Source organism: Eubalaena glacialis, chromosome 11, assembly GCF_028564815.1.
Source record: "Eubalaena glacialis isolate mEubGla1 chromosome 11, mEubGla1.1.hap2.+ XY, whole genome shotgun sequence".
Lineage (NCBI taxonomy): Eukaryota > Metazoa > Chordata > Mammalia > Artiodactyla > Balaenidae > Eubalaena > Eubalaena glacialis.
Genome location: NC_083726.1, coordinates 64208433 through 64224460, shown reverse-complemented (window position 1 = coordinate 64224460; position 16028 = coordinate 64208433). Strand labels below are relative to the sequence as shown.

At 39.7% G+C, this 16028-nt stretch overlaps 2 protein-coding genes across 2 annotated transcripts; both read left to right on the top strand.

Moving 5' to 3' along the window:
• The first annotated feature begins 597 nt into the window (after nucleotides 1–597).
• Nucleotides 598–15659, top strand: TMT1A (thiol methyltransferase 1A). The gene is made up of 3 exons (XM_061205513.1): nucleotides 598–611; nucleotides 952–1451; nucleotides 13647–15659. Exons 2-3 carry the CDS (start codon nucleotides 954–956, stop codon nucleotides 13881–13883), a joined length of 735 nt encoding a protein of 244 aa, XP_061061496.1. The 5' UTR covers nucleotides 598–611; nucleotides 952–953; the 3' UTR covers nucleotides 13884–15659.
• Nucleotides 5426–6017, top strand: LOC133100978 (ubiquitin-like). The gene is made up of 2 exons (XM_061205514.1): nucleotides 5426–5713; nucleotides 5859–6017. Exons 1-2 carry the CDS (start codon nucleotides 5426–5428, stop codon nucleotides 6003–6005), a joined length of 435 nt encoding a protein of 144 aa, XP_061061497.1. The 3' UTR covers nucleotides 6006–6017.
• Nucleotides 15660–16028: the final 369 nt, after the last annotated feature.

Here is a 16028-nt window from a genome sequence, read left to right as displayed (position 1 = left end):
ATTGTGGTGATTGAAACAGAGTGCCTCATGTTGCCCAACCCCTAATACAAAGAAAACATTTAAATAGTAGTCACCCTAGACTTCTGATAATAGAGAAATACACCCCAAAACTCCTAGGAGAAAAACTTCATTCTTTCTCTGTCCTTGAAGTTGTGAATGTCTTTGAAATGTAAACACCCCAGGAGAAAACTAAAATACTGCCTACAGAGACTGAAGAAAAAAAGGGGGTGGGGGAAATGCTTTTTAAAATACAGGCTGCTATAACAACTACTGAGCCCGTGTGCCACAACTGCTGAAGCCCACGCGCCTAGAGCCCGTGCTCTGCAAAAAGAGAAGCCACCGGAATGAGAAACCCACGCGCAGCAACGAAGACCCAATGCAGCCCAAAAAAAAAAAAAAAATGGCATCCACAAGAGACAAAAAATAAAGAAATAAATAAAATCAGCAGAAAAAAAAAATTTGTTTAAAAAAAAATGAGGGCGGGATGGAAGGGAAGTAGGAGGGGTCACATAATAAATGGCCTTTGGCAGTGGCTTTCTGGTGTGGTTTAACCAGGCTCCACCCACGGATTCTGTTTTCTTAGCAGAGGTCACTGGAGAACCAGACAGGCTGTAAGTATGCTGTGCATTTAAAACTTCAGCAGGAAACTTGCAGTAGTCTCCAAGCAAGAATAGATTTGTAATAATGGGTTGTAATCAGCTTTCCTTCTAAGGAAAAGCTGAGAACCCTCTCATTTTACTTCATGAAAAGTAAGCTATGAGGCAACTTTTGGCAAACATCTATTAACTGGGTGAAATGGGCCTCTGGCCATAGATTTTACTTCAGCTGCGTCTCTCCAGCACAACCAGTTCTTCCCTCTGCAGCTGATTGGCTCTGGAATGTGGCCAGAAACCTACTTCCTGCAATTAGAGTCAGGCCTCTAACTGTTGATCTGTTTTCTTCTCTTCTGAGTGATGGCGCTTACCATTTTTATCCTCCGGCTGGCCGTCTGCATCCTGGCATTTCCCATGTACCTGCTGGACTTTCTGGGCTTGTGGAACTGGATATGCAAAAAATCATTCCCCTACTTCTTGGCAAGGTTCACTGTGATATACAACGAACAGATGGCGAGCAAGAAGCAGGAGCTCTTCAGCAATCTACAGGAGTTCGCAGGCCCCTCCGGGAAGCTCTCCCTGCTGGAGCTGGGCTGCGGCACAGGGCCCAACTTCAAGTTCTACCCGCCTGGATGCCGGGTGACGTGTATTGATCCCAACCCCAACTTTGAGAAGTTCTTGATCAAGAGCACTGCTGAGAACCGACACCTGCAGTTTGAGCGCTTCCTGGTGGCTGCCGGGGAGGACCTGCACCAGGTGGCCGACGACTCCATGGATGTGGTGGTCTGCACACTGGTCCTGTGCTCCGTGAAGAACCAGGAGCGGATCCTCCAGGAAGTGTGCAGAGTGCTGAGGCCGGTGAGTACAGGGTGTGAGGGCTGGTTAGTAGTAACCACTATCACCAAGGGCAGCCCTATCAATTTCAGGTAGATCAAACACCCTAACATAAAAAGTAGAACTACTAGAGAAGACACTGCTGAATTTTTTTAAAAATCTTAGAGTGGAAAAGAAGCTATATAGGAAAAGATTGATAATACATGAATATGTAAAATTTTAGAACTCCTGCAGAGAAAAAAAAGGACTATAAAAAAACTTAAAAGTACAAAAAAGTTTGTAAAAAATATTTGCCAAGGATGATAGATAATGCGTTAACTTCATATTAAAAGACATTACAGGACTTCCCTGGTGGTCCAGTGGTTAAGAATCTGCCTGCCAAAGCAGGACACGGGTTCGATCCCTGGTCCGGGAATATCCCACATGCCACGGAGCAACTAAGCCCGTGTGCCACAACTACTGAGCCTGCGCTCTAGAGCCCGCAAGCCACAACTACTGAGCTGGCATGCCACAACTACTGAAGCCCGCGTGCCTAGAGCCCGTGCTCTGCAACTAGAGAAGCCACTGCAATGAGAAGCCCTTGCACTGCAACGAAGAGCAGCCCCCGCTCGCAGCAACTAGAGAAAGCCTGCGTGCAGCTACAAAGACCCAGGGCAGCCAAAACTAAATTAATTAATTAATTAATTAAAAAAAATTTTTTTAAATAAAAAAAATAAAAGACATTACAAATCAAGATCAATAGAATTCTTAAATCAGTTTTTTAAAAAAGAGAAAAGTAAGCAAAGCACAGGAACAGAAATATAAATAAAAATAGCCAATATATGATATAAATGTTTAGTCTTGCAATAAAAGAGCAAATTAAAGCAAGATATCACTTATACGTGGAATCTTAAAAATAAAACAAATGAACGTATATAACAAACAGAAATAGACTCACAGATATAGAGAACAAACTAGTGGTTACCAGAGGGGAGGGGGGAGGGGCAAGATAGTAGTGTGGGATTAAGAGATACAAACTACTATGTATAAAATAAATAAGCAACAAGGATATATTCTACAGCACAGGGAAATATAGCCATTATTTTGTAATAACTTTAAATGAAGTATAATCTATAAAAATTCTGAATCACTATGTTGTACACCTGAAACTAATATAATATAAATCAACTATACTTCAATTAAGAAGAAATTAAAGCAAGACACTATTTTTACCTACTACACTGTCAGAGACTTTTAAGTTCAATATGGTGTTGGGGTGAGTTTGGGGGACTGGATACCCCAATTGGAGGAAGTGCCCTCTTTGGAGGGCAATTTGATAATATCAAATTTTCAAGGACACTTCCTCCTTCATCCAATAGGAATTTATCCTATAGCTATACTGCACAAATGTGCAAAAACTCATTCATATGCGAAAATATTCATTACAGTATTTGTAATACCACAAATTGGAAATAACCTAAACATCCAGCAATAGGAGGTAGGAGGCTGTTAAGTAAATTGTCACATCGTATAAAGGATTTCTGTGCAGCTGTTAAAAGAACAAGGAAGAGTTACCTATGTTGATATGAAAAAACTATCTCCTCAAGAGACAGTGTTAAATTAAAAAGCAATGAAAGCATAGAATATTATATACAGTATAAGTCCATTTGTGTGTGTGGGGGAGAATATATCTATATAAGTATTTATGTTAATGGGAATGATACACAAGAAACTATTAACAGTGGTTACCTCTTGGGAAGGGAATTGGATGAGGGGAAGGAATTACTTTTCATTTTATACCTCTCTGTATAGTTTGAAATTCCTTATACCTATATGTAATTTTCACATATTACCTTTATTATTTGTTTAAAAACTAGTTTAAAATAGTTTTATTCTAAACATAGGTGAACATAAAGTATGGATATCTTTTTTTTAATGAATTAACTTATTTATTGTTTATTTTTGGCTGCGTTGGGTCTTTGTTGCTGTGCACGGGCTTTCTCTAGTTGCGGCGTGAAGGCTTCTCATTGCGGTGGCTTCTCTTGTTGTGGAGCACAGACTCTAGGCTCGTGGGCTTTGGTAGTTGTGGCACATGGGCTCAGTAGTTGTGGCTCACAGGCTCTAGAGCACAGGCTCAGTAGTTGTGGCACGCGGGCTTAGTTGCTCCGCGGCATGTGGGATCTTCCCAGACCAGGGCTCGAACCCATGTCCCCTGCATTGTCAGGCGGATTCTTAACCTCTGTGCCACCGGGGAAGTCTCAAGTATGGATATCTTAACATTTGAATTTACTATACTAGAGGAAATGGATGTTCTGTAATCCCCAGTTTTATTTTCTAACAGAGGAAGTTTCTCAGGAAGAAAAGGACTTGAAGATAGTGTTTAGAGGCAATAATATACAGTCATCCCTCAATTTCCTCGGGGTCCCTCCCTGTCCCCGCCACAGATACCAAAATCTACAGAAGCTTAAGTCCCTTATATAAAATGGTGCAGTATTTGCATGTAACTTATGCACATCCTCCCATATACCTTAAATCATCTCTAGATTACTTATAATACCTAATACAATGTAAATGCTATGTAAACAGGTGCCAGCATGTGGCAAATTCAAGTTTTGCTTTTCTGGAACTTTCTGGATTTTTCCCAAATATTTTTGATCTGCATTTGGTTGAATCCAAGGATGCAGAACTTGTGGATACTGAGGGCCAACTGTAATTCTGTCTTTGGCTCAAGGATAGGCCAACGTCAAAGTAGTAACTGAAAAAAAGTCTGATTCTGATACTCAAATCCTGGGTTCTTGTGTCCTAAGACTGGGCACAGTTAGATGTTTTGCTTACAGTGTTACTAATCTCACAACACCTCTGCAAAGCAAATAATGGTCATCTCTGGTTTAAGCACTGAGAGTGCCCTTAGGGGATCATATTCTTGGTAGTCTTCCTTAGCTCCTCCGAAGCACCCATTCTCTGCTGAACAGAACCAGGAGTTTTCCTACATTCTCATGTAGGAAACAGTCCTTTAAAGCAGGTATTGCCTTCACGTTGGATTGGGGAAACAGACCCAGAGGAGTTAAGAAACTTGCCTCAAGTTACACAGCCACTATGTCTGACTTTAATGCAAATATTCTTATCGCTGTACCACAGTGCTTGTCACTGGGGCTTTTTATCTGACTTCAACATTTCTACCACTTTTGCTGGCTTTTCTTCCTCTGCCCATCCCCTAAACGCTGGAGTTTCTTTTTTAGCTCTCATTTCACTTACATACACCCCCTGTGCAATCTCATGTACCCCCAATGTTTTCAATTACCATGCATACACAAATGGCTTCCAGATCTAAGTATCAAGCTCAGACCTCTCTTCTAACCCCAGATCTTCATATCCAGCTGTCTACTCGACAGTCACCTGAATGGGTAACAGGCATCTCTAGCTTAACCTGTGTAACCCAGAGGGTATCAGCAACCTCCCCAGGCCTGGATCGCCTCTTCTCTCCTGTCCTCTTCTATGGAAAAAAATATTTCAATCAGGAAATTTCAAGTTTTCCATTCCTGAACACAGGTCTTACACTTACCCATAGATTTGGAGGAACTCCATCTCTAAACTCTGCCTGGGATAGCCAACACTAGGGAGGCTAGAAGAGGCTACGGAGAGTGGGACAGTCACCCTGGGTTTGGGAGGTAATCATTGGTCCCTTTCCCCCTTCACCCCAGAGGTAGATAAGTAGAAAACTTCTGAAGACTCCTTAATAATGTGTAGCCTCTACTGTGTCCAGACTTGACCTATATTTATAGGACCGTCCTAGATGAAAGCAGCAGTTACTAACTCCTGTATGACAGTAATTTACACACAGCATCCACTGACCAAATAAAATACCCAATGACAAAATATAACCATGAATTTAGTAACACTTTTAGACGATTCAGTATTTTAATAAAATAAATCCTATCATTTACATCCTGTGACAATGGTACAAACGTATAAGACATAGGCTTTTTGGATCCACCATCTGTGGTGGTGCTGCCACCAGGATGCAGATTTTTGTGAAGATCCTGACAGGGAAGACCATCACTCTCGAGGTCGAACCCTCGGATACAACAGAAAATGTAAACGCCAAGATCCAAGATAAGGAAGTAATTCCTTCTAACCAGCAAAGATTGATTTTTGCTGGCAAGCAACTGGAAGATGGACGTACTTTGTCTGACTACAACAGTCAAAAGGAGTCCACTCTTCATCTTCTGTTGAGACTTCGTGCTGGTACTAAGAAAAGGAAGAAGTCTTACACTACTCCCAAGAAGAAAAAGCATAAGAGAAAGAGGGTTGGGAATTCCCTGGCAGTCCAGTGGTTAGGACTCTGCACTCTCACTGCGGAGGGCCCAGGTTCTATCCCTGGTTGGGAAACTAAGATCCCACAAGCCGCATGGCCAAAAGAAAAAAAAAGAGAGACAGAGACAGAGAAAGAAGGTTAAGCTGGCTGTCCTGAAATACTGTAAGGTGGATCAGAATGGCAAAAGCAGTCACCTTCGTCAGGAGTGCCCTTCAGATAAATGTGGTGTGGAGTTTTTATGGCCAGCCACTTTGACAAACATTATTGTGGCAAATATTGTCTGACCTATTGTTTCAACAAACCAGAAGACAAGTAATTGTATATTGGTTAATAAAAGACATGAACTAATGAACTAAAAAAAAAAAAAGTATAAGACATGGTTATTTAGTCTCAGGCAGTACTTGGTATGGATTCAGACGCCCACAGGTTTGCAAAGCAGAGCCTAAGAACAATACTCAGATGAATTTAAAGATTTTTTTTTTTAAATAAAAGAAGGGGAAGTTTAAAAAATCGTAATTAAAAGACAAACAACAAACAAGAGAAAACATTTGTAGTATACGTAGTCTAATTATACTAAAAGCCCTTACTAATCAGTAAGAAAAAAACCAACGGCCTATTAGAAATCCGAGAGTGGGGACTTCCCCTGTGGCACAGTGGTTAAGACTCGCAACGCAGGGGGCACAGGTTCGATTCCTGGTCAGGGAACTAGATCCCACATGCATGCCGCAACTAAGAGTGAGCATGTCACAGTTAAGGAGCTGGCGAGCCACAACTAAGGAGCCTGCCTGCCACAACTAAGACGCAGCACAACCAAATAAATAAATAGAAGAAAAAAGAAAAAAAGAAGGAAACTGATAATGGACATTAACAGACAAATTAGAAAACAAGAAATCCAAATAATCAATAAGGTTAATAAAAGATGTTAAGATTAAGAATATTAAAGCTATGCATGTTATTAAAAATACCATATTACACATCAAATTGACAAATATATAGGAGAAAAAAGTACTGATGAGAGTTTATTGGAAATGGGCATTCACATCTATTGCTAGTATGAATGCAAACTGCTGCAACTTTTCCAAAGGGCAATTTGACAACCTGTACCAAAAGCTTTAAAAAGGCACAGACTTTTGATTCAGCAATTCCACTTTTTAGCAAGTTATTTGTTTGGAAATAATTTTAGATGGTCACAAAGATTTATGGATAAGGATGTTCACTGTAACAGTATTTATAACAATGTAAAATTGGAAATAGCCTAAATGAGAATGGTTAAATAAGAGATGGTAACTTCAGTGGTGTGAAATATTGCATAAAGTTTTTAAACCATCTTTTAGAATAAAACTCAAATACATAAATAAAATAAAACATGTTATAAAACAGAATGTATATTCCAATCCTAGTTTTAGAAATACATATTCATATAAAAGTATACACAAAATCTTTTTTTGTTTTTTGTTTTGATTTTTATTTTACTTTTTTATACAGCAGGTTCTTATTAGTTATCTATTTTATACATACTAGTGCATATATGTCAATCCTAATCTCCCAATTCATCACACCACCCCCACCCCCGCTTCCCCCCTTGGTGTCCATACGTTTGTTCTCTACATCTGTGTCTCTATTTCTGCCTTGCAAACCAGTTCATCTGTATCACTTTTCTAGATTCCACATATATGTGTTAATATACGATATTTGTTTTTCTCTTTCTGACTTACTTCACTCTGTATGACAGTCTCTAGCCCCATCCACGTCTCCACAAATGACCCAATTTCATTCCTTTTTATGGCTGGGTAATATTCCATTGTATATATGAACCACATCTTCTTTATCCATTCGTCTGTCGATGGGCATTTAGGTTGCTTCCATGACCTGGCTATTGTAAACAGTACTGCAACAAACATTGGGGTGCATGTGTCTTTTTGAATTATGGTTTTCTCTGGGTATATGCCCAGTAGTGGAACTGCTGGGTCATATGGTAATTGTATGTTTAGATTTTAAGGAACCTCCATACTGTTCTCCATAGTGGCTGTATCAATTTACATTCCCACAAACAGTGCAAGAGGGTTCCCTTTTCTCTACACCCTCTCCAGCATTTGTTGTTTGTAGATTTTCTGATGATGCCCATTCTAACCAGTGTGAGATGATACCTCATTGTAGTTTTGATTTGCATTTCTCAAATGGCTAGTGATGTTGAGCAGCTTTTCATGTGCCTCTTGGCCATCTGTATGTTGTCTTTGGAGAAATGTCTATTTAGGTCTTCTGCCCATTTTTTGATTGGGTTGTTTGTGTTTTTAATATTGAGCTGCATGTGCTGTTTATATATTTTGGAGATTAATCCTTTGTCTGTTGATTCATTTGCAAATATTTTCTCCCATTCTGAGGGCTGTCTTTTCATCTTGTTTATAGTTTCCTTTGCTGTGCAAAAGCTTTTAAGTTTCATTAGGTCCCATTTGTTTATTTTTGTTTTTATTTCCATTACTCTAGGAGATGGGTCAAAAAAGATCTTGCTGTGATTTATGTCAAAGAGTGTTCTTCCTACGTTTTCCTCTAAGAGTTTTATAATGTCTGGTCTTACATTTAGGGCTTTAATCCATTTTGAGTTTATTTTTGTGTATGGTGTTAGGGAGTGTTCTAATTTAATTCTTTTACATGTAGCTGCCCAGTCTTCCCAGCACCACTTACTGAAGAGACTGTCTTTTCTCCATTGTATATTCTTGCCTCCTTTGTCATAGATTAGTTGACCATAGGTGCGTGAGTTTCTCTCTGAGCTTTCTATTCTGTCCATTGATCTATATTTCTGTTTTTGTGCCAGTACCATATTGTCTTGATTAGTGCAGCTTTGTAGTATAGTCTGAAGTCAGGGAGTCTGATTCCTCCAGCTGTTTTTTTCCCTCAAGATTGCTTTGGCTACTCAGGGTCTTTTGTGTCTCCATACAAATTTTAAGATTTTTTGCTCTAGTTCTGTAAAAAATGCCATTAGTAATTTGATAGGCATTGCACTGAATCTGTAGATGGCTTTGGGTAGTATAGTCATTTTCAAAATATTGATTCTTCCAATCCAAGAACATGGTATATCTCTCCATCTGTTTGTGTCATCTTTCATTTCTTTCATCAGTGTCTTATAGTTTTCTGAGTGCAGGTCTTTTACCTCATTAGGTAGGTTTATTCCTAGGTATTTTATTATTTTTGTTGCAATGGTGAATGGGATAGATTCCTTAACTTCTCTTTATGATCTTTTGTTGTTAGTGTATAGGAATGCAAGAGATTTCTGTGCATTAATTTTGTATCCTGCAACTTTTCCAAATGCATTGATTAGCTCTAGTAGTTTTCTGGTGGCATCTTTAGGATTCTCTATGTATAGCATCATGTCATCTGCAAACAGTGACAGTTTTACTTCTTTTCAAATTTGTATTCCTTTTATTTCTTTTTCTTCTCTGATTGCCATGGCTAGGAGTTCCAAAACTATGTTGAATAATAGTGGCAAGAGTGGACATCCTTGTCTTGTTCCTGATCTTAGAGGAAATGCTTTCAGTTTTTCACCATTGAGAATGATGTTTGCTTTGGGTTTGTTGTATATGGCCTCTATTATGTTGAGATACGTTCCCTCTATGCCCACTTTCTGGAGAGTTTCTATCATAAATGGGTGTTGAATTTTGTCAAAAGCTTTTTCTGCATCTATTTACATGATCATATGGTTTTTATTCTTCAATTTGTTAATATGGTGTGTCACATTTATTGATTTGCGTATATTGAAGAATCCTTGCATCCCTGGAATAAATCCCACTTGATCATGGTGTATGATCCTTTTAATGTGTTGTTGGATTCTGTTTGCTAGTATTTTGTTGAGGCTTTTTGCATCTATATTCCTCAGTGATATTGGTCTGTAATTTTCTCTTTTTGTAGTATCTTTGTCTGGTTTTGGTATCAGGGTGATGGTGGCCTCGTAGAATGAGTTTGGGAGTGTTCCTTCCTCTACAATTTTTTGGAAGAGTTTCAGAAGGATGGCTGTTAGCTCTTCTCTAAATGTTTGATAGAATTCACCTGTGAAGCCATCTGGTCCTGGACTTTTGTTTGTTGGAAGATTTTTAATCACAGTTTCAATTTCATTACTTGTGATTGGTCTGTTCATACTTTCTATTTCTTCCTGGTTCAGTCTTGGAGGGTTATACCTTTGTAAGAATTTGTCCATTTCTTCCAGGTTGTCCATTTTATTGGCATAGAGTTGCTTGTAGTAGTCTCTTAGGATGCTTTGTATTTCTGCAGTGTCTGTTGTAACTTCTCCTTTTTCATTTCTAAATTTATTGATTTGAGTCCTCTCCCTCTTTTTCTTGATGAGTCTGGCTAAAGGTTTATCAATTTTGTTTATCTTCTCAAAGAACCAGTTTTTAGTTTTATTGATCTTTGCTATTGTTTTCTTTGTTTCTATTTCATTTATTTCTGCTCTGATCTTTATGATTTGTTTCCTTCTACTAACTTTGGGTTTCGTTTGTTCTTCTTTCTCTAGTTCCCTTAGGTGTAAAGTTAGACTGTTTATTTGAGATTTTTCTTATTTCTTGAGGTAGGATTGTATTGCTATAAACTTCCCTCTTAGAACTGCTTTTGCTGCATCCCATAGGTTTGGGATCATCGTGTTTTCGTTGTCATTTTTCTCTAGGTATTTTTTGGTTTCCTCTTTGATTTCTTCAGTGATCTCTTGGTTATTTAGTAATGTATTGTTTAGCCTCCATGTGTTTGTGTTTTTTACGCTTTTTTCCCTGTAAATTATTTCTAATCTCATAGTGCTGTGTTTGGAAAAGATGCTTGATATGATTTCAGTTTTCTTAAATTTACCAAGGCTTGATTTGTGACCCAAGATGTGATCTATTCTGGAGAATGTTCCGTGTGCACTTGAGAAGAAAGCGTAATCTGCTGTTTTTGGATGGAATGTCCTATAAATATCAATTAAATCTATCTGGTCTATTGTCAATTAAAGCTTGTGCTTCCTTGCTACTTTTCTGTCTGGATGATCTGTCCATTGGTGTAAGTGAGGTGTTAAAGGCCCCCACTATTATTGCGCTTTCCTGTCAATTTCCTCTTTTATAGCTGTTAGCATTTGCCTTATGTATTGAGGTGCTCCTATGTTGGGTGCATATATATTTATAATTGTTGTGTCTTCTTCTTGGATTGATCCCTTGATCATTATGTAGTGTCCTTCCTTATCTCTTGTAACAGTCTTTATCTTAAAGTCTATTTTATCTGATATGAGTATTGCTACTCCAGCTTTCTTTTGATTTCCTTTTACATGGATTATCTTTTTCCATCCCCTCACTTTCAGTCTGTATGTGTCCTAGGTCTGAAGTGGGTCTCTTGTAGACAGCATAAATATGGGTCTTGTTTTTGTATCCATTCAGCAAGCCTGTGTCTTTTGGTTGGAGCATTTAATCCATTCACATTTAAAGTAATTATCAATATGTACGTTCCTATTACCATTTTCTTAATTGTTTTGGGTTTGTTTTTGTAGGTCCTTTTCTTCTCTTGTGTTTCCCATGTAGAGAAGTTCCTCTAGCATTTGCTGTAGAGCTGGTTTGGTGGTGCTGAATTCTCTTAGCTTTTGCTTGTCTGTAAAGCTTTTGATTTCTCCATCGAATCCGAATGAGATCCTTGCTGGGTAGAGTAATCTTGGTTGTAGGTTCTTCCCTTTCATCACTTTAAATATATCGTGCCACTCCCTCCTGGCCTGTAGAGTTTTTGAGAAATCAGCTGTTAACCTTATGGGAGTTCCCTTGTATGTTATTCGTTGTTTTTCCCTTGTTGCTTTTAATAATTTTTCTTTGTCTTTAATTCTTGTCAATTTCATTACTATGTGTCTTGGCGTGTTTCTCCTTGGGTTTATCCTGTATGGGACTCTCTGCACTTCCTGGACTTGAGTTGCTATTTCTTTTCCCATGTTCGGGAAGTTTTCCACTGTAATCTCTTCAAATATTTTCTTGGGTCCTTTCTCTCTCTCTTCTCCTTCTGGGACCCCTGTAATGCAAATGTTGGTGCGTTTAATGTTGTCCCAGAGGTCTCTTAGGCTGTCTTCTTTTCATTCTTTTTTCTTTAATCTGTTCTGTGGCAGTGAATTCCACCATTCTGTCTTCCACATCACTTATCCGTTCTTCTCCCTCAGTTATTCTGCTATTGATTCCTCTAGTGTATTTTTCATTTCAGTTAGTGTATTGTTCATGTCTGTTTGTTTGTTCTTTAATTCTTCTAGGTGTTTGTTCTTTAATTCTTCTAGGTCTTTGTTAAACATTTCTTGCATCTTCTTGATCTTTGCCTCCATTCTTTTTCCAAGGTCCTGGATCATCTTCACTATCATTATTCTGAATTTTTTTTCTGGAAGGTTGCTTATCTCCACTTCACTTAGTTTTTCTGGGGTTTTATCTTGTTCCTTTATCTGGGACATAGCCCTCTGCCTTTTCATCTTGTCTTTCTTTGAATGTGGTTTTTGTTCCACCGGCTGCAGAACTGTAGTTCTTCTTGCTTCTGCTGTCTGCCCTCTGGTGGATGAGGCTATCTAAGAGGCTTGTGCAAGCTTCCTGATGGGAGGGACTGGTGGTGGGTAGAGCTGGGTGTTGCTCTGGTGGGCAGAGCTCAGTAAAACTTTAATCCGCTTGTCTGCTGATGGGTGGGGCTGAGTTCCCTCCCTGATGGTTGTTTGGCCCAAGGTAACCCAGCACTGGAGGCTACAGGCTCTTTGGTGGGGCTAATGGCAGACTTCTGGAGGGCTCATGCCAAGTAGTACTTCCCAGAACTTCTGCTGCCAGTGTCCTTGTCCCCGTGGTGAGCCACAGCCACCCCCTGCCTCTGCAGGAGACCCTCCAACACTAGCAGGTAGGTCTGGTTCAGTCTCCTATGGGGTCACTGCTCCTTCCCCCTGGGTCCTGATGTGCACACTACTTTGTGTGTGCCCTCCAAGAGTGGAGTCTGTTTCCCCCAGTCCTGTCAAAGTTCTGCAATCAAATCCCACTAGCCTTCAAAGTCTGATTCTCTGGAAATTCCTCCTCCTGTTTCCAGACCCCCCCCCCCCGCCAGGCTGGGAAGCCTGACGTGGGGCTCAGAACCTTAACTCCAGTGGGTGGACTTCTGTGGTATAACTGTTCTCCAGTTTGTGAGTCACCCACCCAGTGGTTATGGGATTTGATTTTATTGTGATTACACCCCTCCTACCATCTCACTGCAGCTTCTCCTTTGTCTTTGGATGTGGGGTATCTTTTTTGGTGCATTCCAGTGTCTTCCTGTCGATGATTGTTTAGCAGTTAGTTGTGATTCCGGTGCTCTCACGAGAAGGAATGAGTGCATGTCCTTCTACTCCACCATCTTCCACAAAATCTTAACAGTAGTTGTCTCGAGGTGATGAAAGATGGTTGACTGTTTTTCTTTTTAACTTTTCTGTATTTTCTGAATTTTCTAAAATAATATTGGTGAGACAGTATTGCCAGCCACTGGAGCCAGACCACCCAAGGTAAAAACCTGATTCTGACATTTGTAAGCTGTATGACCTTGGGCAAGTTGTTTATTTTCTATGTGACTCTGTTTCCTCATCTGTAGAACATAGGAATGATAATAATAATAATTACCAAATAAGTGTATTGTGAGGATTGAGTTAACATGTGATAGGCCTTACGGACAGGATCTTGCATGCAGTAACTGCTTTAAATTCTAACTATTATTATGTATTACCTTTCTGAACAGAAAATATAGATTGGCAACTCTGTATAAAATCTGACAGAAGATGACACTATTAACCAGAATAGTATCGTAGTAAGTTTGAATTTCTCCATGTCTTCTCATGAAGTTGGCCTTTGGGGCCACTGAAATCTGACATTTAATCATCTTATAAATTATTTTTCCCCAAACTAAAATCCTTGATATGTTTTTTTTTTTTTTCTTTTCTTTCTCAGGGAGGAGCTTTTTATTTCATGGAGCATGTAGCAGCTAAGCCTTCAACCTGGAATTACTTCTGGCAACAGGTCCTGAATCCTGTCTGGTACCTTCTGTTTGATGGGTGCAACCTGACCAGAGAGAGCTGGAAGGCCCTGGAGTGGGCCCGCTTCTCCAAGCTGAAGCTGCAGCACTTACAGGCCCCCCTGTCCTGGGAGCTCCTGCGCCCTCACATCTACGGATATGCTGTGAAATAGGAGTTGAGACCTGAAGAGCTCGAATAATTTAAGGTTTTGGTTTTACACTTAAAATACTAATTGGGGGACTTCCCTCGTGGTGCAGTGGTTGAGAGTCTGCCTGCCAATGTGGGGACCACGGGTTCAATGCCTGTTCCGGGAGGATCCCACATGCTGTGGGGCAATTAAGCCCATGCGCCACGGCTGTTGAGCCTGTGCTCTGGAGCCCACGAGTCACAACTACTGAGGCCACGTGATACAACTGCCGAGGCCTGCGTACCTAGAGCCCATGCTCCACAGCAAAGAGTAGCCCCTGCTCGCCACAGCTAGAGAGGGCCCGCACACAGCAACAAAGACGCAACACAGCCACACACACACACACAAAAAAAACTAATTGGGAGATGGGAATGCCCTTTTTTAGGTAAATTTGAATTTCATCGCTAAAAGTTTATGTTATAACCTATTTAGCTATTTTCTATTGTCTCACAAAGAATCAAAAACAAAAAACAAAACAAAACAGCTTTGAACGCTCCCTTAAAGGAAACAATGGGCTTTCATAATTGAAGTCCACCATTATCCTCAAACCTTACTTTATTCAGTAACTTCAAATTTTTTCTGTCTTATTTAAATTATTACCCAACAGATTTTAATTTTACCCTCTCTTTGAGAGGTTGATGCTAATTAGCAGTTAAATCACTCAAAAGAAGACTTTGAAGAGGGAGACGTGAAAAGATCTTTTTTTTTTTTAATTCATTCATTTATTTATTTATCTTTGGCTGCGTTGGGTCTTCGTTGCTGTGCGTGGGTTTTCTCTAGTTGCGGCACGCGGGCTTCTCATTGTGGTGGCTTCTCTTGTTGTGAAGCACAAGCTCTAGGTGCACGGGCTTCAGGAGTTGTGGCTCACAGGCTCTAGAGCACAGGCTCAGTAGTTGTGGCACACGGGCTTAGTTGCTCCACGGCATGTGGGATCTTCCCAGACCAGGGCTCGAATCCATGTCCCCTGCATTGGCAGGCAGATTCTTAACCACTGCGTCACCAGGGAAGTCCCAAAAAAATCTTAATAATTCACAAACTAAATAAAGAAATACTAACTAGTTGAAAACTCCAAACCTAAACAGCACAGATTTTTTTTTAAAAGAAATCTGAATCTATTTGTTGTCCTTAGTATCACTGGGTTGGCTTTCAAAATTAATGTACCAGGATGCCACACCTAGTTCTGCCCAGCTTTGTTATGTTTTTTATTCTGGTATTCCACCAGAGTTTGTTTCCCTGCATTCCAGTCTTCAATTCTTAAGATGAAGATTGTACTTGACACTTCAGTATATCCATAAAACTATATGAAGCAGTTAGAGTTCTTGGGTTCATTTTCCTTATTATCTAACGTATACTTTGCTGAACGTAGTAAATTGCAGGCAAAGAAAAGGCCCACTGTAATTAGAGAAACCTTGAATAATTAGATACGCTTTGTAAGAGCCGCCTCAAAATAGGCAAGCTGTGAGTCTGTAAAGAGGTAGATAAATACTGTTTGGATTATTCTGATCAAATTTCCACTCTGGTCTCAAGATGATTTATTTGTTCCCTGTAACCATGGAAACCTTGGAAAATCATCACAAGTGCTTTGAAAACAAGTTGGTCAATAAGAGGACTTAGAATTTTCAGCAATAGTCTGTATGCATTTTAATAAATTTAGAATATTTTCTGAGATGATTTTGCAAAGAGACTACTTTAAATATCAAATCAATCAATAAATTCACATACATTTTAGGAATGGAAATAAAATTAATGGTTTATATCTTTGCTGGCTTGGTTTCATTTTTCTGTCTCTGGGAGGGCTTTCCTTCACTGTGGAAAATTAAGCTATTTGAACATACAGATTTTTCCTTCTACAGCCAGGTAACTCTAAACACAGCTAGCAGATTATTTATTTATTTATTTATTATTTGGCTGCGTTGGGTCTTCGTTGCTGCGCGTGGGCTTTCTCTAGTTGCGGCGAGCAGGGGCTACTCTTCATTGCAGTGTGCAGGCTTCTCATTGTGGTGGCTTCTCTTGTTGCGGAGCATAGGCTCTAGGTGCATGGACGTCAGTAGTTGTGGTGCGAGGGCTCAGTAGTCGTGGCGCATGGGCTTAGCTGCTCCGTGGCATTTGTGAAATCCACAGAGCAGAAAG